General features: G+C 53.9%; 1 protein-coding gene across 1 annotated transcript in view; it reads right to left on the bottom strand.

Moving 5' to 3' along the window:
- KIRREL1 (kirre like nephrin family adhesion molecule 1) overlaps positions 1 to 26,245 on the bottom strand; it is an 83,794-nt gene that overhangs the window by 20,765 nt on the left and 36,784 nt on the right. Inside the window, exon 2 of the mRNA XM_032792241.2 lies at positions 970 to 1,119. Within this exon, the coding sequence (XP_032648132.1) occupies positions 970 to 1,119 (150 nt within the window). The remainder of the gene's footprint in view (positions 1 to 969; positions 1,120 to 26,245) is intronic.

Genomic DNA, 26,245 nt, shown 5'->3' with positions numbered 1-26,245 from the left:
AATGGGCCAAAAGAATCCCAGGTGTTCCCCTTGGAAATCAATGGAGTTTCGTCTGGGATTCACTCTGTCCTGCTTTCCACATGTTGGATGCCAGCCAGCCTCTTCCCCTCTCTCCATCTCATTCAGCAGGTGGTGCTGTTGTCCCAGCTATCGGCACTCTGCCCCCCCCCCCCCCCCGAGTGTGCTTGGTGGGGGGGCCCCAAATGAAGACTGAGGATATGGCTACACTTGGAATTTCAAAGCGCTGCCGCGGCAGCTCTTTGAAGTGTGAGTGTGGTGAGAGCGGCAGCGCTGGGAGAGAGCTCTCCCAGCTCTGCACGTAAACCACATCCTCTACAGGTGTAGCGTGCAGTGCTGGGAGCCGCGCTCCCAGCGCTGCCGCCCTGATTACAGTGACACTTTACAGCGCTGTATTTTGCAGCGCTCAGGGGTGTGTTTTTTCACACTCCTGAGCGCGAAAGTTGCAGCGCTGTAAAGTGTGAGTGTGGCCATACCCTGAGAGAAGGAAGGGCAGGGCAGGAGGGACAGATGAGCACGGGAGGGAGGAGATATGGGGCAGCAAACGAACAAAACCTGGATGTGCCCAGAGGGAAAAGGAGGGGGCTGCCAGAAAGAGACTCCACCACCCCGATCGCATTGGGAGGCAGGATGCCAGTGGGCTTGAGAATCTGGCACCTGAAGCTGTTGGAGCGGCCCTGGGTGTTCCCCAGACAGTGACAGGGTCCTGTTAATACCTTGGACTCTCAGTCCCATTTATTCCATTGACCTTAACACCAGGGGCTTCCCCGGCCCAGCCTGCAAGGAGAAGGGCCCTGCGTGGAGCAGTCGTGCCTCCCTGACTTGGTGCTTGTGCCTTTGACTCCATCCCCATTGCTGCAGAGAAGGCTACGCCCCAGAGGCGCAGGGCGACAGGGAAGCGATGGATCAGCCCGACTCCCCCCAGTCCTGCCCCGGCTGGAACGTCAGTACCTTTCAGCCCCTGCCCCATGCCCAGCGCTAGGCCGTCTTTGGTCCATTGCACGATCCCAGAGTAGTTCAGCACCACGCAGGACAGGACGAGCCTCTGCCCGGCTACCACGGTCTGATCCTCCGGCTCCTCGCTGAACCGGGTCTGGACAACTGGGAAGGGAGAGAGGATGAGCGTTAGCGTCCTGGGAGGGAGGGACCCCGCACGGCACCGAGCACAGGGACCAGCTTCTCTCACTAGTAATGTTGGGGGGGGACTGGGGAATCGGAGGGGAGAGCGCCCCCTCCTGAGCCCCCACCCCTCGGCTCCCTGCAGCACAGCGCCCCATAGCGCCACCCTGGGGTCAGCACAGAGCCAGAGGGGAGAGCGCCCCATCCTGAGCCCCCACCCCACGGCGCCCTGCAGCACAGAGGCCCGTAGCGCCACCCTGGGGTCAGCACAGAGCCAGAGGGGAGAGTGCCCCCTCCTGAGCCCCCATCCCACGGCTCCCTGCAGCACAGAGCCCCGTAGCGCCACCCTGGAGCACTGGGGTCAGCAGCGAGGTAGGCGAGCAGGAAGGAGCTGCTGAGCGTGTGGTGCACTGGGTGCATTTTGGGTGCTGAGCGCTCTGGAAGCCTGCTCCCCCTATCCCGCCCGTGTGTGTGTGGTTTGTGCCCAGCCCGTGTGAAGCTGTGTTGGGCTGGGTGTTATGACGTGTGCCTTTTGTGGGAGTGACGCTGTTGTACTGTGTATGATTGTTGCACCACGTGTGCTGTGTACAGAATGGCTCAGCGGGTGTTTCGTGTAAAAGGTGCCTGAAGGCATGTGTGAACGTGTTTCGAGGTTGTGTGTTCTGCCATGAGCATTGGGTGTGTGTGTGTGTGTGGAGGTGTATGGTGTGTAGTGTGTATGTTTTGTTCACGTGTGTGAATGTGTGTCTGCCATGTGCATTACGAGGGTTGTGTGTTCTCCTAGGTACAGTGTGTGTCTACATGTGTGCTCTGTTTTGTACAGCCTGTCAGTGTATCTAGTTGTGTGTTCGGCTGTGTACAGTGTGTGTCTATGTTGTGGGCAGCCTGTGTATGAGCGTGCACCTAGGTTGTATTATTTACATGCCAGTGAGTGTGTTATATTGTGTAGGGCCTGTATGTTTGTGTGTATCTAGGTTGTGCATTGTGCTGTGTACAGTGTGGGCCAATGTGCACGAGTGTATTAGGCTGCATACAGTGTGTGTGTGTGTGTGTGTACTGTGGACAGCCTGCATGTGTGTGTGTGTATCTGAGTTGTGTTACGCTGTGTACATGTGAGCCGATGTGCATGAGTGTATTAGGCTGCATACAGTGTGTGTGTGTGTGTACTGTGGACAGCCTCTGTGTGTGTGTGTGTGTGTGTGGTGGTGGTGTGTGTATAGGTTGTGTTACGCTGTGTACATGTGTGAGCCAATGTGCACGAGCGTATAAGTGCAACGGAGGTGTGTGGTGTGTGTGTGTGTGATTCGGTTGTGTATGCTGTGTACGTGGAGGCCCGATGTGCAGAAGTAATAGGTGCATACGGTGTGTGTGTGTGGTGTGTGTGTAGTGTTGTGTGTCATGTATCCTTGGGTATTGTTACGCTACCGTGTGATGAGATTCTGAATGATGATTTCAGCCAAGCTTACACCAATGTGCCCTTCCAAACAAATGTAAGTAATTAGGTTTTGTCTCTTCACATAACTACTAAGTAAAATGATTTGAAAGCTTTACGAGAAGGCTACTCCTTCTGGCGCCATAGCCTATCTGGTACTTCCATGGCTTCTGCGTTGTGGTTATGTGAGCACTGCCCATGAATTAAGAATTACTATTTCTCTCTTCCTGTCCACTGAGGGATTTTTGCAGGCTTTTTCTATGAATGTAACTTAATGGGTGACGGACGGTGGGTTTTTGCATCTTTCTTTTAGAGCAGCTCCAGGCCTACTTGGCAGGAGGGCTGAAGTACATGGTCCCAGCATGCAACTAAAGCTCTGGCTTCTGTAAGATCCCAAATCTCCAATCGATTTTATAGAGAGGCACTTTTACCAGATGTGAATCTGTAACAAAGCCTGGATCAGCCAAGGCGAAGGGGTACCATGTTAATAATTAGAACTGGTTTGGGAAACTTCCCCACAATCTATCTACAACCCTATTACTCCATACACAATAAAAAACTATCTAGAGAAATAAAGAGAGGTTGCCAAACCCTTTAACACTCTATGCTATTTGGTCAAATGGCGCTGAAGTACAAATGGCTACCCAGACTCAACTAAAGGCTCTGGGGCTTCTGTAAGATCCCAAATTCCCAATCCGATTTAAGAGAGGCTAACTTTTACCCAGTGGTGAATACTGTAACAAATGCCTGGATCAATGCACCAAGGCGAAGGGGTCCATTTAATAATTGAAACATGGTCTTGGGAAACTTTCTAGCCCTCAGCACTTTGCTAAATGACCTTAACAATCGATTTAAAAACAAAAATACAAAATCTTAACGTATTTTCATACCAGCATGATAAACAATGGAAGTTAAGGTGAGTACATGGCTGTGAGGCCAACAAATTGATCTCCACGTAAGTTTCCTTTATAATAAGAATGTAAAGAAAGTTGGAAGGTTCGAGGTCATTAAGTGAGTAATACTTGTGCCGAGTTGTACACAAGGTTATGTACCTATAACTCAAGGAAGTCCTGTTGAAAGCGCTGAGTGCCAAAAACTCTAGGAGCAAGAAGCATCTGTCACTACGTTGTTACCTCACGACAATACAAGTCATTGACCGGTATAGTCGTGTATTCAAACTTATACAAGGATGAAGCCCACCCTCCTGGGCGCCTCGAGGCAAACAATACTGTGTGTATATTGGACCCTGTATTTTCGATTCCCATGCTAAAAGGTTAGCACCACCTGCTCCAAGCCAGCCCTAGTATGCTTTTCCCCAATTCAAGCTCGTGCAAATTCAGCTATGACAAACCTGCCTACCAATCTGAAGCGCTCCATGGCCACACTTGTGTCCCCCGCTCGCAAATACCAGACAATAACGTACAAATACCTGGTCAGGCCGCTTGGAGACCTTTCCCCTCCCCCAACGGAATCCACTATATTACTGGCGAATACAGTCTGTTTGGAGGAATCGGCTTGTCAACTTGGAGAAATCTTCCCCTCTATTCTCCGATGATTCATTACTGCATTCTTGGAGAGCTGAGTATATGTGCGCGGTCCTAGTTCGACTCGCCTGGGCAGTACAGACGTTGCGAAATCATCTTGATGATGGTCATCGCAGCTTGCGATCGGAGGGGGAAGTAGCTGGGCGAGTACGCGTGATGGGTGACACACTTACCCATGTGACCCAGCACTATCCCTTTCGGTACTGAGACAGATCGTACGTCTGAGGGAAGTCAGCACGAACTAGGGTATGCCCCGCAGACATTCAAACACTAAACCAATCCCCTTTCCTGGATATCTGGACAGCAGCGCAGAAACCAGGGACGAATCGCGCCCTAGGACTTCTACTGCAGATGAAGACAGGATCTCTCGCGAATAACTATAACTCATTACGCCAGCCACATCACAGACAAGAATGCCCTTCTCTCTTCTTGAGAGAGAGATCGGAAAGCAATAACAAGAGACTCACCAGCTCGGGGAGCACAAAGAACTCCACACAGTTAAGGTCTCTTTCCGCGAATAGAATGTACAAGCCAAATGTGCACCACTAGCTGATGGAGCATGAACATCGAATACTCCATTGCTTCAACTGTAAAAGGGCATCTTAACAGTCAAACAATGGTTGAGCTCGGAGGTCACGTAGATAGCCTACGATCAGCACTAACATAGTTCCAGGCTCTCAAAATAGCGCATATGTCTAACTTATACGAGGTCGTGTCTTTGAATCGACCACCGTACGATATCCTGTCTGAAACATACACGCTACACAGATTGGTGATCTGACCTGGATCGTGAGTGGAGTATGTCATTCAAAGACATATACTTCTGACTTCTAGAACCAAAAAAGGCTATGGAAATGGGTACTGCCTTGTCGGCGATGGCTCTACGTTCGGACAAGAGCTAGAAGATCCTTCATATCTTCTAGGTCCTGCCACATGATGACTGAGAGAAAAGCTGCTGGCCGTGTCTCGTCTCTGCCAGAAGCACAGTGGTGTGTGTGTGTGTGTATCTGGGTTGTGTTACGCTGTGTACATGTGTGAGCCAATGTGCACGAGCGTATTAGAGTGCATACGGAGGGTGTGTGTGTGTGTGTGTGTGTGTATCTGGGTTGTGTTATGCTGTGTACATGTGTGAGCCGATGTGCACGAGCGTATTAGGGTGCATACGGTGTGTGTGTGTGTGTGTGTGTGTGTGTGTGTATCTGGGTTGTGTTATGCTGTGTACATGTGTGAGCCGATGTGCACGAGCGTATTAGGGTGCATACGGTGTGTGTGTGTGTGTGTGTGTGTGTGTGTGTATGTATCTGGGTTGTGTTACGCTGTGTACATGTGTGAGCCAATGTGCACGAGTGTATTAGGGTGCATACAGTGTGTGTGTGTGTGTGTGTGTACTGTGGACAGCCTGCGTGTGTGTGTGTATCTGGGTTGTGTTACGCTGTGTATATGTGTGAGCCAATGTGCACGAGTGTATTAGGGTGCATACTGTGTATGTGTGTGTGTATTGTGGACAGCCTGCGTGTGTATGTGTGTGTGTGTGTGTCTGGGTTGTGTTACGCTGTGTACATGTGTGAGCGTGCAGTTTGCCTGGGGCTGGCTTCACCATCCACAACCCAGCCCCTTCCCTCTCATCTCCCGGCTGGGCCCAGCCGCCCCTGCCCACAGCCACCTTGTGGGCCCTAAACCCACCGGGGCACCGGGTTCCCAGCCCCCCGGTGTCCCCCTGCCCTGCCAGGGAGATCGATAGCCGCATCTTTCCACAACAGCAGCCGGCCACGTGGCAGCGAATTCACAGCCAGCCCGGGGGCTACTGGGCATCGACAGCGACAGCGGGATGGGGAGGCTCAGGGTGGGGGAGTCTCAACGCTTCCTGGCCTCCAGGCAGGGCCGGGCTGGGGGAAAGCGGCACGTTGAAGTGAATCAAGCTGGCACCAGCCAGCAGGCCGAGCCCCGCGCCAGAGGAAGAGGAGCTGGCAGGGCCCCAGCCGCTTGGCAGCCTGGCTGGAGACAGCTGGGGTTCTGAAAGGCAGCACAGGGCTGTGCCGCGAGCGGGTGGGGGGCACCGACGAAGCAGGCGGGGGGGGGAGGAGCTGCGGTTTCTTTGCCGCTTCTCTCTGTTTATTGTCGGTGGCACCCTAGGGCCTGGTGGGCCCAGGCACGCAGCAGGGCTCCCGGCGCTCGTGCTGTACGAACACACATCACTTGCTTTTCAAGCGAGTCTTTCCCCCAGCAGAGTCCTGGCAGCTACGGGGAGCTGGCGAGGTTCTCTGCTCAGATCTTAGTTATTACTACAGCACGACCCCAGCCCCTGGCATGAGTGCTCGGTGCTGTACAAAGACAGGAGGAGGAGGAGCCAGTCCCTGCCCAGAAAGCGGCCTGCCCTGGGGAGTAGTGGTTAGAGCTGCAGGGGGAGGGGCTACACATCAGGATGCCTGGGTTCTCTTTCTGGTCCTGGGAAGGAGTGTGGGGTAGCGGTTAGAGCAGGAGGCTAGGGTCCTTGTTTGTCCTCTTTGAGAAAGAGCAACCAGCAGCCGGTTAACCCCTCACCACTCCATGCCAGCTTTGGGTCAGGCCGGTAGCGAGCACCAGAGAGGGAAGGAGCTGATGCCCCTCAGTCCCAACCCACAGGCCCCTGCAATCCCAGCCCTGGGCTTTCCCCCCAACAGCTCTTTCAATGCCCCTCAATCCCATCCACAACTCCCCCACTCCCTCCTTGCCAGTGCCCCTCAATCCTGACCCACAGACCCCCATCCGCTATTCCAGCCCTGGGCTCCCCACCCCAGCTCTGCCAGAGTCTCTCAAACTTGACCTGCAGCCCCCTGCAAGCCCAGTCCTGGGGTCCCCACACCCCAGCTCTGCCAGAGTCCCTCAAACCCGACCTGCAGCCTCCTGCTAGCTGAGCCCTGGACTCCCCATCCCTAACTCTGTCAGAGCCCCCCAAGCCCGACCTGCAGCCCCCTCTAGCCCAGCCCTGGGGTCCCCACACCCAGCTCTGTAATGAGCCCAGGTCATTGGAGACTCAGCTGCCCTTCTGGGCCTCAGTTTCCCCATCTGTAAAATAAGGCTTCGTAAAGCACTTTGAGCTGTACGGATGATAAGAGCTAGGGATTGGTCCTGGGATGAGCTCAGAAGCCCCCGACTGTCTCACCTGCCCTGCTGAGCTCTGCAGAGGTCTCCCAGCCAGCCGCGGGACTCAGCTGGGAGGGGAGCGCTCACAGCACTATGCTGGGGCAGCTAGAATGGATGTGTTTGAGGCTATGGCATTCACGCAAGACAGCACTAGGGCAAGCCGGATGGAGATGAGACCAGGGAGATGTAATGGGCCCCCTTCCGCATCCCAGGGGCAGCGGGGTGACCTGCCAGGGCTCCCCAGGGCCCTCACCACCCCCCTTTGCTCTTCAATGCAGAGTGAGAAGGGTTTGGCCAGGCCGCAGCCGCTCTGCCCTGTGAGAGGCCGGATGGAGATCTGGGGCCTTGCAGTCGACTCAATGGGATTTCATGGGGGTGCTTTGATCTTCGACAGACCCTGGCATGGCATTTCTGGAGGGGAGGAGGGGGATGAGAGGCAGAGAAAAAAGGATGGGGGGGTTGGAAAGAAAGAGATTCTGGAAAGAAGGAAGGAAAGAAAGAGAGGGGAGGGAAGGATAGGCTGGGGGTGAGGAGGAGAGAGATCAAAGAGGAAGAGAGATCAGAGTGAGAGAAAGGGGGGGCGAGAGGTGGGAGGAGAAGTGAGTGGAATCAGAGAGCAAGGGAGCGCGGGGAGGGGGAGGGAGCAGTGAGACTCAGAGCAGCCCCCCAGCGTCTCTTCACAGCCCCCATGTCAAGCAGGTGCCCGGCCCAGAGGCTGGCGACGCACATCCCTGCCTGGGCAGCGGGAGGAGACTGGGTTAGACCCACCATCGCTCCGGCCAGCCTGGTCAATTCCATTTGCCATCCAAAAGCTGCCTCCTCTCGCCCCCCGCCAGCAAATCATCATCAGAAAAACAGCACGCACCCCAAGAGCCGCAGTGAAACGCGCCAGCCCCCCCGGCCCCCGACGCCGAGCAAGGAGCTGGTCCCTTTCGCTCTGGCTCTGCTGGCCGAACGCAGCCCCGGGTTCTGTTCCCGCTACCCCTTGTCCTCGTCAGGGCTTGGACAGGGCCCGCAGAGGTGCCCGCTGGGCCAGAGCCGCAGCGCCTGGGAAGCCAGTCTGTTGCCCCCCTGGGATCTGCGGAGCGATGCCCATTTACCCTCCTGGTTGTTCTTGCCCAGTCTAGGCATCCTGCTAACCTCGGCCCTTCGAGCCCCCCATGGCACTGAAGAGGCAGGATGGGGAGGGGGCAGGCGGCCGAGCCAAGGAGGTTGGTCACAGCACGTGGGGCTCCCCCGGAGATCTCAGGAGCTGAAGGAGCTCCGGGCAGGCTGGCTGGTGGGTGTTGGTGACCAGCAGGAGGTGCTCTGCTCCTCTGAGCGCTGGCAGAATCAATGCCCTAGGGGCGGGCCAACCCCCCCACCTCCCAGCTTGTGCCCCAGGGCTCTCGGCAAGAGCCAGAGCGGTAGCCCCAGCTCACCCCTTCCTAGAGATGAGGTGACGCAGGGATCTGGGTTGAGGCCTTACCCTGCCCTTGGTCGCTCCGACCGGGTCAAACAGGGCAGCTATCATGGGCTACTCTCTGCACTGCAGTAGCTTCTAGCAGCCCCACTCCTGGGCCAGGACCCCAGGGTGCACCGTGCTGTACAAACCCAGATGCCACCTGCCCCAAATAGCTTGTCCTTCAGCTCCCCCATCAGAGCTGCGGCAGGGCCCCCAGAGGAGGCTGCATTTCGGTGCTGTTTAGGAATCCCGCTATGCGTGCTCCAGCCACAAGGCACTCCAGAAGTGCAAGGAGATGACAGTTCTTTATTAAGGTCTCTCAGCCAGGCAGGCTAGACTAACAGAAACCCTTGCAGCTGTATTGATCCTGGAGGGAAACTGATGGCTGAGGTAGATCACGGGAGAGCTTTTTATTGGGCCAACAAGTGTGGTACAGTGACAGATGCCTTCAGGCTGGGAACCGGAGCAAGGAGGGACTTTCGCTGTGCATTGCAGAATCACCCTGCTGCCGCTGGGGCTCTCAGGCTGCTCAGAGCCCTCCCAGCCTCCTGCAAAGCCCGGTGCAGGGAATTTCCTTGAATCAGGAGGCGTTTTGGTAGACGCTCTGCAAGTGGGCAGCTGCTTCAAAGCCCCGCGCTGCCCAGTTCTGAGCAGAACTGTCATCCGCCCTCACCCCAAACCAGGCCGGGCAGTCCCTCGTGTCTGCGTCACTCCCAAGTTGGATTCGGCCCCTAGCCACCGGTTCACAGAACGACTGGCACAGCTCCGCTGCCCTGAAAACGTCCCGAGGGGGTTCAGTTTCCTGCCCACCTGGCATGGAAAGGAATTTGGAAACCTTGGAAGGGGCCATCCATGGGTCAGCTCCGGGCCTTAGACTTGGTTCCTTTGCCTCGGGTCTTTGGCTCCTGAGTTTGGGAGCGACTCTAGCTCCGTGTCCGTACAGCACCCAGTGCAGTGGGGTTTCAAGGCCTCTAGGGCTGGCTGTAAGGCAATCGATTATTCTACATTTCCACGGTGTGTGCGTCCAGATCCAGCCAGCACCAGGACATTGGTTAGACTCAAGCTTGCGAGAAGCTTCTGGGGGTTGGTTTGAGGTTGTTCAGCCCGGCTTCAAAACTGAGCCGAGTCAGCACCGAACTGAGTTTGCTGGCCACTTAGCAGCACATCACACCCATGGGCCAGGCTGACAGAGCAGGAATCCCGCCAGGGTCTGACCGCAACAAACAGACCAGGAGAGGTGATTCTTCAAAGCCTGCTGGGAGCTGCAGAACCACACAAGGAGATGGTGGGAAAACATCCTAGGCAAGTCTGTCATTTCATCCTCCGTGGGCAGAACAGAGCTTGCCCAAGGGATGGGGAAATCAAGGCACGGCGAAGGGAAATGACCGACTTAAAGCTACAGGGCAGAGTCAAGAATCCTGACTAACAATTACGTGCTCTAACCATAGCTCACTCTTTTTGCAAGTTGGGAATAAAACCAAGGAGTCCTGGCTCACAATCCTCTGCTCTAACCACTAGCTCACACTGCCTGCCAGAGCTGGGACAAGAATACAGGTATCCTGGCTGTCAGCCACGGTCTCAGCCCACTCGACCCCACTCGGAATAACGGGCAGAAATAACGCAAGTGAATTTTCCAGTGGCACCAAGCCGAGCGTCTCTGTCTAGTCCCGCTGAGCTGCGGCGCTTGAGCACCCGAGCGTCTGAGATTGTAGACCGAGCCAGGAGGGAAGCCAGCTCTGGCCAGGGAAACGGGTCAGATCCGAGTTGGGAGAATAACCCCAGTCCACCATGATGTGGCAAACACCCGGTCCCAGGGCCTCATGAAGCAAAGGCTGAAGGGTTATGAGTGCCTCTCGGGATGGTCCTTGGACAGCCAGTGTTACGCAGGGAAGAACATGAATTTAAAAGTGCCCTCAACACACAACCCCCACCCCCACCCCCACCCCCAAACCACCTCTGCTGCTACTTGATCACCTGGCCTGATCTGCATATGTAAATGATATGCAGCTACACCCCCTGTGCTCCGGGGTCATTGTCAGGCTGGGACGGTCGGATGAGCATGCGCCGGCCCCCAGCCATCACAGACCCGGCAAAGCGGAGGCCCGGGGAGGATCCTAGAAGGGCCGTGGTGGGGAGAGGAGACTGGTGGGGCTTTCGCTGTCCGGTCAGTCCCCTCTCCTGCTCTCCTGGGCCTGTGAGCCTGCTGGGGCGGAGGGAGAGTGGACCAGGGCAGGTGAGTGGCAGCCCTGAGCCAGGATTACTGCTCCCTGCCCCCCACTAGCAATAACACCGTGTTTAAAGAGACACTGGCCGGCAGGCGGTAAAGCACCAAGCCCTCCCTGGCAGCGGGCAGGCACCTAAGCTAAAAGCGGGGGCCACGTGGACACAGAGGCTGCACTCTGCGTCTTCATCCCGCTGTGCCCCCCGCAGCATAGGGCAGCCCTGGGGGGTTTTCATCGTCCGCTCTGGATCGGATCAGCCAAGCCAAGTCCCTGCCACTGCGCTGGCCTCGGGCACTGCTGCGTCCCTTGGCCTCTCCAGCCCCCTGCCGGCAGCACGCGACAGTCCAGGCTCACGAGGACTGAAACGCTTTAGTCTGACTCGAGGGACTGGGCTCAGAGCAGGGTACGCTGTGGGGCCGGGGCAGGGCACCAGCCCTTTGCCGCGGGTCTTTATTTCACCCCCTGGCTCGGGGACAGCTGGGAAGGAGGGACCCTGAGCTCAGCGCGGTTGCTGGGGGGGATAGGACAGTCGAGCAGGGTGGAGGGATCCTGGAGAAGACGACAGTTTGGCTGTTTGCCACGGCAGAGCAAGTTGAAAGTCTTTTCTTGTCACTAGGCCTGGCCATTATCCTAAGGAGACAGTTGTCTTCCAAAAGGTTTGCTGCTTAAAAGGCATGCCGTGTTCGGCCTCACCTCGGCCCCGCGCGCAGGAGCAACTTCAGCAGGAGATAAATTATTCACACCTCCTGGGCTGGACTTTTCTACCCTTCCTCTGATCCCCATCCTCCCACCCTTCCTATGTGAGCTGTGTGTCCTGCTGCCATTTGTGTTGTGTGTGTATCTCCAGGAGCACTAGTGCATGGGTGTCCATCTGAATGCGCATTTGCACAAGTGTGCGTGTCTATTTCCATGCATTTATGTGCGCACACACATGCCTGATTGTGTTGGTCTTGCGTGTTTGTGTGTGTGAGGCTCTGTCTGCATCCTTCTGGTTGTGGGTCTGCAACTCCCTGTGTGTGCTTTTGTGCGTGTCTGCGTGTGTTTTTCTCTTTGGGCACACGTCTCTCCATTTGTGTGCACGTTGGTGAGTAAGTGCATCTGTTTGCATGCACATCTCTCCACCTGCGCACTGGCCTCTGTCTGTGCGCGGGGGTAACCGGTGGGTCGGCTGGACCGCGGGCCGAAGAGCAGAAGTGAAAAGGAGACAGGAGCGTAACGCGAGCGAGTGAGCAGCGCTGCAGAGGAGACACGCAGGCTGCTGGGGGGAAAGGGGTGGGGAAATGTACACTCCAAGCCTTGTCTCACTCTATTTATCAAACGAAGGGCTGATTAAACCCTGGGGCTGGCGCTCCAATCTCCCTCTCTCTCCTCTCGCTATTAAACTCAGGGTTCAAAGAAAAGCTTTTTATTCGCGCCGACAGCTTTCAGATGGAACTAAATCTCTGCGCTAGACTTTTTTTCCCTATGTATTTTATCCGTCCACCCCCCTATCTTCTTCCCCTTCTCGGTACTTTTAAATTTAAGCCTTTTTCACCCTCCCCCCCCCGGGTTTTTCACTTCTATTTATATTAAAATAATAAAACAAAATACAGAGGGGAAAAAATCCCCCCTCACCCCCGGGTGGTTTTATTCTCTGGGAGAGAAAAGGGGATTTGGATTCTCCTGGCCATGCTTGGCAGAGCGGAAAGGGAGAGATTTGCACATTGGATGGGGAAGGAGGGATTGGAGCAGGAGTGGGGGCTAGGGAGAGATGGGAGGCTGGAGGGACTGGATGGGGCAGGGTCCCGCTCAGGGAACAGTGGCTGGACTGAGCCAGGAGTGGGACCCATCGCTGCATCGACAGGTGGGAGGGCTGCTGCACCGGTGGCAGGGGGTGTCCTTCTTCCTCTCTGATCCCTCTTTAATCTCTGGAGCAAGGGAGAGGATGGTAGGAGGAAGACCCTTAAGAATCCCCCTTGTGCTAGGACCTCCCTGGCTGGTGTGGACCTGGACCCCCAGCATAGGGGGCAGATTTGGGGTGGAATGCACTGCGCTGTAGCCATTCTCTGCTCTGCAAGGGCCGTGGGGAGTAGTGAGTTAGAGCAGCCCTGAGGCTGCTCTAAGTGACACCGAGGACCATGCTAGGGGGAACAGGGTGGGGTCTATCCCCCATGGCCTCCCATGCCTGCCCCAAGCATGGGAGCCAAATGGCTGGGGATCAGGAGCTCAAGTTCTCTCTCCTGTTTCTCAAGCAATTGAGGTTCTGGTAAAATCTTCTCTCCTGGCCCGTCTCAGTCCCTCCTCCCTTACCTACCTCAGTCCCTCCTCCCCTCCTCCCTAACCTGCCCCATTCCCTCCATCTCTTCTCTCCTGGCTGCACCATTCCCCTCCATCCTCCCCCTATACTGCCAGTTCTTTTTCTTTCTCTGTGTATTGTTATTAGCCTCTGGATGACTGTAACACAAAGGAAACAGATATTAATCATTGATTTGTGGCAATGCGTGGCAGTCCCAAAAGAAACCAGGCCCCACTGTGCCGGACGCTGCATGGACGCCTTATGAGAGACAGTCCCTGCTGGGAAGAACTTAGAATCTAGGCAGATAAAGAAAGATGGGAGGGGAAACTGAGGCACAAAGCAGGGCAGTGACTTGCCCAAGGATACCCAGCATGTCTGTGTCAGAGCTGGAAATAGAACCCAGGAGTCCTGGCTACACCATCAGTGGGCCACACCTTCTCCCCCAGCTGCGAGCAGGAGCCAAGAGTTCTCAATTCCTGGCCGTGGAACCCAGGAGTCCAGACTCCCAGCCCCTCCCTGCCCTTGTACTCTAACTGCATCTTCCATAAGGCTGCAGCTTGAATTTCTCCCCTCCCGGCTACAGCCCCCCCACCCCAATCACCGGGCTTGTCACAGGCACGGCAGCCTGGCTGCAGCTCCGAAGTTCAGAGCTGGAGCTGCGAGTGATTTGCTGCTGAGCACGATTCAATTAAAAGCCCGGGAGCAAAACAGCCTCGACATAGTCCCTGAAATAACCCACGAGGAGCTGCAAACCAACAGCGCAAAGGAAACAGGGGGAACCGCCTTCCAGCCAGCTCGGCCTCAGATTTACACAGCACGGGCCGGCAGCGACTGCACAAACCTTACCAAAGTCACCGGCGAGATCTACGCCCCATTGTGCTGGGCGCATGACAAACAGCCCCTGCCCCAAAGAGCCCAAGATCTCCCTTGGCAAAGGAGAAACTGAGGCCCCAAGGGGAGAGGGGATTTGCCCACGGCCACGCAGCAGATCCAGGAATAGAAGCCAGGTCTCCTGGTCCAAATTCAGTTCTCTACCCTGTGCGCTGTCTCCCTGCCTACCTCGGGCTGTGATCTCGCCGGCTAACCAGGGTCAGGGTGAGCACAAGGGAAAGATTTGATTCTCCCCCCGGGGATAAAGGACAAGATGGACCAAAGTTTGATGAGGGATGGCTGGACACCCAACCAGCTGGGCCCACTGCCCTGATCCAGGGTGGCAGGGACCAGTGGTTGGCTCTGCCACAGCAGGAGATGGGTTGCCCAGCGAGACCAGCTTTTGGCCTGCGTTTCTCTGGCACAAGGCAGGCTATCACGCTAAGCAGAGCGCCAGTGGACTTTGGTAGGAGCCGGGCTGCTGGAGTTGACGGTACAGAGACGCGATCGGACGTGGCACTTCCCTTTATTCCACACACACACACACCCCAATTAGATCAGGGGCTATTTTCGGAGCGGCAGTTCGGGCCTTTCGACTGAGCACAGACATTTCCAACGGCAGAAGCGTCCAACGCTCACGAAGGGCAGATGCAAAGAGACAGGCCTCAGCGACAGCTTGGCAGCGCTGGGCAGAACGCAGGAACCACATGGGAGAGTTTGGCCAGCGGGGGTTGTTACAAGGAACCTGGCTCTTGCTTTTTGGACCTGATAATTAGCCGCAGCCGGGACTAGCGGGATACAAATGGCTCTTTGTCCCCCTCAAGCGGTGGAGCCACAAAGAGGTTGCTACTCTGGGTCTTCTAGCTCTCCTGCCTTTAAACCTCCAGGGCCAGAGGCCGGGCCCAGTGGCTGCCCATCCCACCCAAAGGGCAGGGCCTTATAGAACAGAGGTGGGAGGGGAAATACAGAGGATTCAGCGGATAAACACCCTCCTGCCAAAGTGCTTTCAAACCTGCCCCTGGGCTGGGGCTTGGGGACAGGAAGCTGGGACTGTTGCTCCTGCTCCAAGCTGCAAGGGTGGGTCTGGAGCCAGAGCAGAACCGGGGGTCTCTGTGGCCTGATTCTCAAGGACACTAAGCAGACAGCACTTAGAACCAGGAGTGAGGGTGCAAATGCCCTCTCTGCAAATCTCCCCGGCCGGGTGCAAGCGTCCTGCACTCATCCTGCTCCCAGCTTAGGAGGTGAAGAGCAGGACAGCAACTCTCCTGGCCTTCCTCAGGCCCCACAGGGGGAAGAGCAACCTGCATCTGTCAGGTCCACGAAGGTCCCTTTGCACTGGTGCATTGCAAGTGGAGATCAGGGCCAGGGACTCTGGATTATAGCAGTGTGGCTCAGAGCACAGCTTAGACCTTAAGACCCACAGAGCCCTCAAAATTTAGCTCTGAGCTCAGGAGATTTCCTCCTCAGCCAACGACAGACCCATTACTTTGGGGGGATCAACATAAGCCCTGGCAGATACAGGAGGCGGCAGGGTTTGCAAAACCAAATCCGTGGGGAGGTCAAATCTTAGTGGGTCTCATGCACTAAAATTGGCAGGAAAGATGGGTGTTGGGGGGCAGGTTTTCCAGGTTTAAGGCGGATGATCTTTTGGTTAATGCACATGACTCAGAATCAGGACTCCTGGGTTCTATTCCCAGATCTTTCACCAACCGCGAGACCTGGGGAGGGTCACTTCATCCTTCTGGGCCTTGGCTCCTTCGTGCTAAAACCAGGGTTCAGGTGCCTCCCAATTTTGGCTCTGCTGCAACCCACAAAATCCCTGCTGACCATGTAGGCACCTCAACTTTCAGGGTAAAATTTCCCTGAGCAACTAAGTTTCTGCTTCTGCTGCCTGGCAGGTGGGCACCCTAATGCCCGGATTATAAATTCATTCACCGTCCACTGGCCCAATGGCTATTCCACTGCAGGTAAATACTTAACCAGTCACTGTGGCAGAGAGAGGGGCAAAGAAAGGGAAACACTCTGTAGTCATCATTCTTTACCACTGCCCCAACTTGTGTCTCCTGTAAACTCCATCAGCCAGGATTTCATGTTTTCCTCCAGGTCATTGATAGAATTGTTAACCAGTGTAGGGCCAAGAACGGATCCTCCCAGAAACACCCCCTCCTGATGAGAATCCCCCCTCTATAGGGACATTTTGAGACTTATCCTTTAATTGGTTTCAAATCCATTTAAGGGGTGATTTTGTATCATTCTAGTTTCTGAATCAAAACATCACGTGCTATCAAGTCAAGTGCCTTACAGAAGCGAAGTGTATTTCATCAACATTATTACCTTTAGCAACCAAACTTTCAAACTCTTCAAACAAAGACAATATGTTAGTTTGACAAGCTCCATTTTCCATAAAGCCATGTTGACTGACTTTAATTACATTACCCTCCTTTAATTCTTTATTAATTCAGTCTCTTATCAGCCATTCCATTATTTTGACTAGGATCTATTTCAGGCAGACAGGCCTATAATTACCCAGGTCATTCCATTTACCCTTTTTCAATATTGGCACATTAGTTTTCTCCCAGTCCACTGGAACGTCCCCAGTGGGCCAAGAATCCTCGGCCAATTCTTTTAAACTCTTGAATGCACGTTATTGGGACCTGCTGATTTCAAAATGTCTAACTATAGTAGCTGTTGTTTAACCTCCTCCTTAGTTACTGTTGGAATAGAAAGTATTTCATCATCAACGTATGCCAGGAATACATCATCTGACGTTTCCCAAAGGAAAGAACCGTTCTGAGCCTTAATTTGTCAATGTTTGAAATGCACAGTGAAGCACTGGGAGAAAAGGTGCTATGGGAATGCCAGATTATAACAAATATGTGGCCAAAATATTTTCCACGGTTGTCACTTTGTGGCTACTAGGAACATCACAGCGACTACAGGGACAGAACTCAGCTCCTCGTGTTCTAAAAAACACTAGAGCCAATGGAAAATTGCCACAAGCTGTTAGCAGTACGGGGACTATGACACAGCTGCGTATTTCTGATTCCATCTGGCAGAAGGTATCCGTGACTAGGCAGTGTACCGTATATGAATCTAACCCATCTCTCAAAGCTCACACACGCTCTTACATATTTCTGCTCGTGCAGAAAAAGAGAAAAAAAAATCACCACTTCAATTCAACCTCCCCCAGTCCCAAAAAAGCGTCTGTCTTCCACGTACCAGAATCCAAACCCGTACGAGAAGCAGAGCAAACTACAAAGGGAGCGTGAGGCAAACACAGACCGACAAGGGGATGCAATATCTCCCGGTAACGCTGGAGATTGCGCCCCGGAAGAGAACTGGTTCTCACCTGTCCCAGCAGCAGCATGCGGCACAATAACAGGTGCGACAAGCGCCGGGCGCATCTGGGGCATCGGGAACATCGCAGCAGCAAGTCAATTTTGCTCCATCCCAGACGGGTGGGAGGGGCGGGAGGGGAAGAACAGGACCTGGGAATGTCCCATGCATGGAGAGCGAGAACAAGGAGCAGGGAACGTGCTTTTGGATCAAGATGATAAGAATCTCACAGGGCTCAATGCACACAAATCCCAAAACTCCATCTGTTTTCCTGCTGCCCCACACGGGTATTTCCCCACAAGGAGAACATTAGCCAGGCAGGCTGGGGAAGGGGCCCAGCAAGCACCCCCTGCGGAGTCAGGCTGTTAGTGCAGGCATCTGTCTGTCCAGGATGGACTGGCGGGGGGGAGGGCAGGCCACAGGGAGGGGGAGTAATGCCCAGCCCCTTTTTAAGGACTTGCGCACTCAGGCCAAAGGAAAGGAGACAAATCCCTTGGCAATGGAAGATATGGATGGGGGATTAGCCCAGGGCCTGGCTGCCTGAGCAGAGAGCGGGGGGCCTGTCACGTGCAGGAAGGGTTCCTGGGCTGCTTCTCCAGCTGTCCCCAGCTCCTCCCTGGGAAGAGGGGTTAAATGTTCTGTCATGCCCCTCCGACGGTCTGCAGTAGGATGCGGGAAGTGGGGAATGGCCACCCCAGGCTGCTTACCTGGCTGGCCCATCCTGAGGGAGCTACTGTGGCTACCGCTGGGGGCTGGTGTCATTTTAAGCCAGGCATTTCAGAACTGGAGCCGTTTGACACATAGAACACCCCCCCACACTCCTTCTCCCTGAAGCCCCCTTAATCAGGCATTGGTGGCTAGTGGTCAGAGCACTTGTGGAGCTTCAGGAGACCTGGATTCTCTGCCCAGCTCTACCAGTGGAATTTTGGGTAAGCTTTGGCAAGTCATTTCACCACCCTGTGCCTCAATTCCCCCATCTGTAAAATGGGATTAACAGACCTTCCTATCGTCTCACCCATTCAGAGTATGAGCTCTCTGGGGCAGGGCCTGTCTCACTCTGGGTCTGTGCAGCCCCCGGCCCCATAGGGCCCCCTGATCTCAGCTGGGACCTCCAGTTACCGTAATACATGTAATAACTGAGCAGAGCTCCGAATCAGCAAGAGGAGTTTTGCCCTTGGTTTTTCACTAGTTGGGGGGTTGTTTAGTACATGGCGGGTGGCTGGTTTTTGGTATTTAAGTCAGAGATAGAAAAGCTCTCAAGGGGAAGGATGCTCCAGTTGTTTTCATTTTTTAAAAGGCAAAATTATAAAAACAAATGAGAGGGAGACGGCTGGGGGGGAGGGGGAATATCTATTCTCCAGTGAACATGTCCATGACACCGACAATTGGGGACCCCAGCATCTCCCCTGCCCTTGCACTGAACCCACTGGCGATGCTTCTGCCGACTTCAACTTGAGTCATCCACTGCGGCGGCCCCCGAGGCCTCAGCCGCTCTCTGCCGGGGCTAAATCACCCAGCAGGGAGGGGTGGCTTAGTGAGGACACTGCCAGTGGAAACCAACGGGGCCAGATCCCCAGATTGCTCATCTGGCTTGTTTGACGTCACTGCTTTGCAGCAGCTGGGGGTCTGGCTCTGGGTTTGCAGATAACAGCACCATCACGCAGTTGTGCTGCTACGGGCATGAGAGCCTTCTCCCCTGCCACCCTTGCTCACACGGCCCAGCCTCTCTGCCTTCTTCTCTTTTTGGGTCAGTGATGGAAAACAGACTGTAACAAGTCTGTGGCTACCTAGGATCTCGTCGCCATCCCTGTGCCGCACTCCAAAGCCACTCGCAATTTCACAGCAGAGAAACCCAGCAGAACTAAGAATTCTCCTGCTTCAAAAACCCAGGCCACTCCTACCTGGGCTAAAGGAGAATCAGCATCAGCATCTAGCAGTATAGGGCTTATGACACAGGTGTGCAGCTTTGAGTCCAGCAGATGGCAGTGGTCTCTCTCACATACAAATGAGCCAACTCAGTCTCCTTTTGTTTGTGGCACTCTAGGGTCTATGACACACACTTGTGCAGGTCCAAGTCCGTCCAGCAGAGGGCAGCAACAACACAAATTGACAGAAACACAGGCCAAGCCAATTTGTTACACTGTAACAAGTCCATCTGGAATTCTGGGCTCAGACTCAGATGGGGTTAACCCCCCCACTAACTACAGCTGCTTCCAAATAAAGCCATTTGGTTCCTCCCCTCTGCCCCCCTCCCAAAATAATTTCTGCCTGTTTGAAATTCTACATTATTTATATATTCTGAGAGCCCTTGGGGCCGGCTTGATTTTCCCAGTGACAGTGAAAGTGGAGGGGTTGGGGGCAGGGAAGCAGAGTGAACCCAAAACTGTGGGAATTGTGGCTCCAGCAAGGGCAGTGAACGTTAAAGGGGCGGCAGGACAGGTATTACGATTAAATAATCAATGGCATCAGGGGGAAAGGTGACGTGAGACAGGCCATCCGGGATTCTGGTCTTGCCTGGCTTTTGTCCTTCTGGCCACAGTTGAAATGCTTTCAGCTAGTCAAACATTTCAGTGTCCCTGTCTTTGCACTGGGATGGAAAAGTCAGGATCTCTCCACAGCTGGAAATGGAGCGACCCCGAGAGAGAAATCCTTCGCTTTCTTGGCATTAGTTAGATTGGAAGCTGTTATGATCAGTCCACCAAGCACCTAGCACCTCGAGGCGCTGGTCCATGACTGGGGCTAGATGCTACGATACAAACAATAAATAAGCCTACGTGACGGCAGCCCTGCCACCTCCTGTGACCACATCGCATCGCAAGCCTCCCCAGCTTGATGTTTCACTTCAAGCCCTCAGCTCCTGGAGTCACATGAATCGGTGAGATTCTCCACTTTCATGTTAACCCCCCTCAAGTCTCTAGCCCCTCCTGGTTGCAGAGAAAAGCTGGACAGACAGCCCCCCTCCCTCCCCAGAAAGGCTCAACATCTAGAAGGTAGAAAAAAATACAAAACACACAACGGCGGGTTAAAAAAAACCCTCACGGTTCCTTAAACCAATCTCACGGTTCGTGTGGGGCCTGCCTCCTGGTTTCTGAATGCCTGGGAGCTGGCAGAGCTCAGATGGGCAGAATTTAACATGGCCACTTACGTCCTCCGACCCCAGTGGGGCCTGGTTCTGTTTGCAAGGAGCCCGCTTTGCACTGTAATTGACATTGGCTTTAAGGCCCCTTGAAGCTGCCAACGGTTAATGGGACTCAATCGGCTTTTGCTCCTGATTTCTTTCATTCCCTCGCTCCCCCTCGCTATCTTCCATCTCCTCTCCAGTCCCTCTGCCCCCACTTCCCATCCAATCTCCCTCCCTCCCTCTCGGGCTCTGAAATAACCTAATGATTTCTCATTTAACTGTCCATACCCGCCAGGAGAGAGGCGCCATGATTGCTTGTGACACCAATCTCACAACAAATTTAGCACCTCACTTCCCGGTCGATCAAATATTCCACCTCGATTATCTCCTGGCCACAGAGACGGGGCGTTTTGCATCCAAACGAGCGGAAAACACCTTCACTGGATGTCAGCCTCAATCAGTTTCATTTTCTGATCAACTGGGTGGGTGGAGGGGCAGAGAAGGAGGTGGGGGGAAGCATGCGTGGACGGGGATGGGCAAATGGACTGAAACAGAGGAGACACCTACACTACTGCGCCTTGGACCTGAGTTTCATTGACCCCATCACATCCTTTACTCCACTTTGGCTGTGCAAAGGGCCTTACAGCCGGCCTAGCTGGATTTATATCCCCTTACCCTTGCAAAAGGACCTTCGTGTGAATAAGGATCAGGCCCCTCGTGCATTCATTTATGCCATGACACAGTGAACGCCCATCACTCTTGTTTCAATCCGGTGGAGTCTCCCGCTTGCTCTGGACTGGTGCAGGGCACCAGGACCAATGGCACCAGCGGCCAGATTCCAAACCAGTATAAAATAGGTGTGACTCCAGTGTGGGCAAGAGAGAGTTGACACCATTTCAGCTGTGGTCAGGGAGCCAGAAATGAGGGACTACATTTTATCCGGCGTGTAACTGCAGTGATGTTACATTGGGGGTGGCTGGGGTCAGGGTGAGGGTGAGGAATAGAAGTCTGCATACATGAGGGGCCAACCAGACCTGACCTGCCTGCTCCTTTATGCTGAACAAAAACACTGCAAGAGAAATTCTCACCACAAAGCAGTGTAACAATTGATTTCAATGAAGCTAGGGAAGGACAAGGCTTTCTGTCCTGTTTGTGGTGCACCTGGTCCAGGACAGGGGCTCCTAGAGACAGCCCACTACAAATAATTATTATTAACAGGCTGATTTCACCTGAGCCCTGGTTACTGGTGGAAGCAAATGCCACAACACAGGAAGCCAGCGAGGCTGAGTATAATATTTAGCCCCATTACTTTTTTAATGAGTTGGTTAGTCTATGAGAACGCACGGCTCTCTACTGGACCCAATAGTATTGCACAACCATGTGTCATAAGCCCTATAGTGCTAAAAACCTAATGGGGGTCCTCCTTTGACTCTGGTGGCAGGGCCTGAGATTGCAAAGTATGAGGATCTTGGTTTTGTCCACGTGCAGGCCCTAGTGGACTCTCAGTGCATTTTTACTGGCCATGGGGGAGATGCTGCTCTCATTCATGCTGAGGTCATGGCCTGGCTGGTTATAACGATCCCTCTGTGATGCAGCTGCCTGAATATCAGACAGCACCTCCTAGTGGTGAGCTGTATTATACCCAATCTACACACAAACTTACATCGGTTTAATTAAGCCAGTTTCAACTCCCATGTGGACTTCCTTATTCTGGTGCCTTATTGAGGTTTAGCTTAAACCAGTTGCATGGATCTTGCCTACAGTCTCAGATGCCAAGGAGACTCAGATCTGACTCCAAATTTCATAGCCAGCCCTTCATCTTGTGATTAAGACCCTGGGCTGGCACTCAGGAGACCCGCTTCATAGGCCCAGCTCTGCCACAGACTGCAAGCGACGCACTGGGCAATTCACATCATTGCTCTGTGCCTCAGTTTCCCTGAATTATGACCCTGCCTTGTCTATGCAGGCTAGGAGTGATTTGGGGGAGGGCCTGTTTCTCACTGTGGGCCAGGACAGCGCCTGGGAGTAATGGGGTCCTGATCTCAGCTGGGACCTTCAGGCACTACCGTGATACACAAAATAGCCAATCTCTACAGCTAGCAAGCCCCAGGGTCCAGAACTGAACGTCCCTGACACTTGGATCCGCACCTGAGCTCCCCGCCCGCTGCCTATGGCTGAGCCTGCCAGCTGCTCTCCTTCCCAGCACCTGACGAGCCAGGTTTCCTGGGTCAATGCCATCAGCACAAGCCCGGGCAGCATGGTGGCGTGATGTGCCGGAGCCAGTGCCGACGCGAGGGCTGTTTCTCTGAAGAGCAGAGCTGGCGGGGGAGCGACGCTTTGACCTATCCCAGAGACACGCTGACGTGCGCCAGGATACAGCGCCTCTACCCGTGTTCCCCCCTCCGGGGGGCTGCCAGCCAGGGACAGACGAACAGCTCAGGAGCACTGGACAGACAGAGAGGAGCTAGCTCAGAGGTTCCAAATAGCCTCCTTTTATCTCTTCTGATTTTGGCTACCAAGGGAAATGCTGTGCCATAGGCACACTAGTCCTCCTCCAGGCTCCCCCTGAAAGCTCCCAGAATGCTTTGCCAACTATCTATCCGCTCTTCTGTTTGTCAGTCCCGGTAGACTCACAGACTACATGATATCCACCCATCCCTCCAGCCCGAAAATGCAGTCACTTCCGGCATGGAACGTGGAAGTTAGTGAACAACAGCATCAGCATCACTCGCCCAGCACTGAAATGCAGCCACCTCTGGGGTGGAACGCAGGAGCTGTCTAACAGACACACTGCACAACAGGTTGGGACCAGAAGTGAAGAGACCCCTACCCCACTAAATCTCACCTTCTCTTCAGTCTCTGACTCTCCCACCGTTCCTCGGGACTGAAAGCTGCTTCCAACAGCAGCTGTGCTCCCTGGAAGTGTTGGGCGCTCAGGGAATTGCAGGTTCTGAATAATACCGTGAAACTCTTAATAACTTCATGTGAGTTATTATGTCAGGCGATGAAACAACAATGGGTGTGTGTTCAACTGGAAAAAGAGAACATGGAACTACCGCTCCATACATTATATATGCTTTTAAAGTGGGCTGGAGAAATGCAGCAGGCTTATTACTGTCTCTAGTTAGCCTTCTATTTAGAGGCATTATTATTTATTACAGCGGCAGCTAGATCTAGGCCTGGCAGTGCTAGGAGCTGTACACAGACAGTGAACGAGTCCCTGCCCTGAAGGGACAGAAGGTGGGAGGGGAAACTGAGACACACAAAGGGGAAAAGATTTGCTCAAGGTCACCCAGCAGGTTGATGCCAGGAACAGAACCTGGATCCCACTGCAGTGTACTAGCCACTGGACAACGCTGCCTCTCCCTAACAAACAGCAGATGCTAATAGGATTAGGCAGAACTGAGCCTTACAAAGCCATGACCGCTCACAGGAAATTATGCAACAAAGCAGCTCATTAGGAGTTGGCTAATGCAATCGCCCCATTTTATAGATGGGGAAACTGAGGCACGGAAAAGGGGTGACTTCTATGAGGCTGCACAGCAAGTCAGTAGCAAAGCCAAGGAAGGAACTCGGGAGTCCTGACTCGCAAACCTCTGGACCACACCACCTCAAACACACCTACCAAGAGACATGATCTCTGGCACTAAGCCCAGGGGCTGAGTTATAGACTAGCAAGTGTGCAGGCCCCAGCATAGCACTAGGGGGAACTGTGCTGCAGGGCACAGGGTGTGGGGGAAGCTCAGTGGGGGGCACTCTCCCCTATGAGAGGGTATTGCCCATGATGCCCCAGTGCCGGGTTAGCTGGCACTGCGCTGTAGGAGGTGCTGCCTGTGAGACAGGACAGCAAACCAGATGTGAATTCTTGCAGTCACTAAAGTTCCTGTAACCGTTTTCACACAAGCTCTGGCCAGCTGACCAGGGATCAGGCAGGGAATTAATTCCACTCCTCTCCACTGAATTCCCTCTGCATGTCCAACTGGGCAGAAGATTTTTTCTTCACTGCCTGACCTAAACCACTGTGTGGCATTGCTGTGCCCTGTTAAACAGTTGCTATGTCCCTCCCCAGAGGTGGCGGCATCTTGGTGCTGAGTAACTTATCCCTGGGCAGCGTATTTCTGTGCTCTGTTGAACAGCCTCAGTGCTCCACCCCAGAGCTGGCTGCATTTCAGTGGCAGGTGAAAATGAAATGATCTCTCTGCACTCGCCAGTCTTCAAAGCGAGGGAGCAGGTGCCAACATGCAAATCAATGAAGAATAACGAACTGTTTGTCCTTTGCAAATTTCACAGATATGCAAAGAGCTTTAATTGTGTCTACTTCTCAAACTCCCAACCCAGGGAAGGTCTGCAAGGTTCACACATTTGTTTTCCTTTCACATGGGTCCTCGCTTGAACCATCCAGCGCTCCCAACCGATCGCTATTTGGACTGGCCGGGCCCTCATAACAGATTCATAATAGTCTTCAAAGCGCTGCCAAATAGAATTCAGCCTCTAACACTGACTATTTATCTGATCATCTGCCAGTTACAGGGGAAGTTGGATTTAAAGAGGTTGCTGGAGAAGAGGCATCCGTCAAACCGTTGCCACATTCATCTTCGCAATCAGTTCCGAAATTTTCCATTCAAGTCGCTGTCTTTAGCGATGCGCTGATACCCGGAGCTGAGAACCCAGCTTGCATGCAGATAAAGGGAGTCATAATTAGGTGCCAAGCAAAAATGTGCTACACAGGGAACATATAAAACAATTTTCAATTAAAATCCGGTCGGAAGAGGCATAAATACAAAGCAAAATGACACGATGGAATTGGGGTCTATTTTTCGTTTCTGAAGCGTCTTAAATATTCCCCATCTAATAATAATTATATATAAAAACGAGGGAACTCCAGACTCGGAGAACATATCAGTTCCCCCCGCAATTACATTACACTCAATGCCGCAAAGATGCCAATAAAATATAAACCAGGGTCGGGGAGAAAAATGAAATGAAATAAATGAATTGCTGTATTGCGGCCCGGCAAATAAGCGACACTCAAGAACGCCGTAGGAGAGATGAGACCGGCGGACAAGCTCCCAGAATGCACTGCAACGTCACGCGTACAAGTTGGCGTCACTACGGAGGCCTCTGCTAGAGAGCAGGCCGCGGGAGAGGTATTCGAAGGGAGGCTGGCCGCTGGGATGTACTGAGAAGGCAACGTTTGCCACGCACCAGCAATGGGAGTGATTACAAAGGTCAAGAGTTTGCAAAGTCACTTTGATTCAGGACAAAAAAATGCCCCTAACAACTAAACGATGCCAGCAGAGTGCCTGACAGTGACCCTACAATAACCACCCAGAAGCAACCCCATAATAACAACCCAAAGCCCACAAGTGACCCCACAAGCAACCCTAGCACCAATCAGAGACCCCTATGGTAACAAGTCAGTGTGGACAGCCTGGCACATCTGAACAGCCCTTTGGCAGCAAACAGAACAGCACAGGATCATGAGGGACCCTACAAGCCCACGGGCACATGCGCACGGCCTGGGAGAACTTTCAGCTCGCACCCTTGCCAAGGGGTTGACAGGACTGCTGAGGCCTGCGACAGCCCCTGGCAGCAGAGAGAGAGATCAAGTGGGCAGAGGAGGGGCCTGGGAATCAGGACACCTGGCTTCTCTTCCTGGCTCTGGGAAAGGAGTGTCGTCTAACGGGTTAGAGCAGGATGGGCAGTCAGGACTCCTGGGATCTGTGCAGGACCCTGGCCGG

Source organism: Chelonoidis abingdonii, chromosome 11, assembly GCF_003597395.2.
Source record: "Chelonoidis abingdonii isolate Lonesome George chromosome 11, CheloAbing_2.0, whole genome shotgun sequence".
Classification (NCBI taxonomy): Eukaryota; Metazoa; Chordata; order Testudines; family Testudinidae; genus Chelonoidis; species Chelonoidis abingdonii.
Note: the sequence above shows the minus strand (reverse complement) of the source record. Positions and strands in the feature narration are given on the sequence as shown.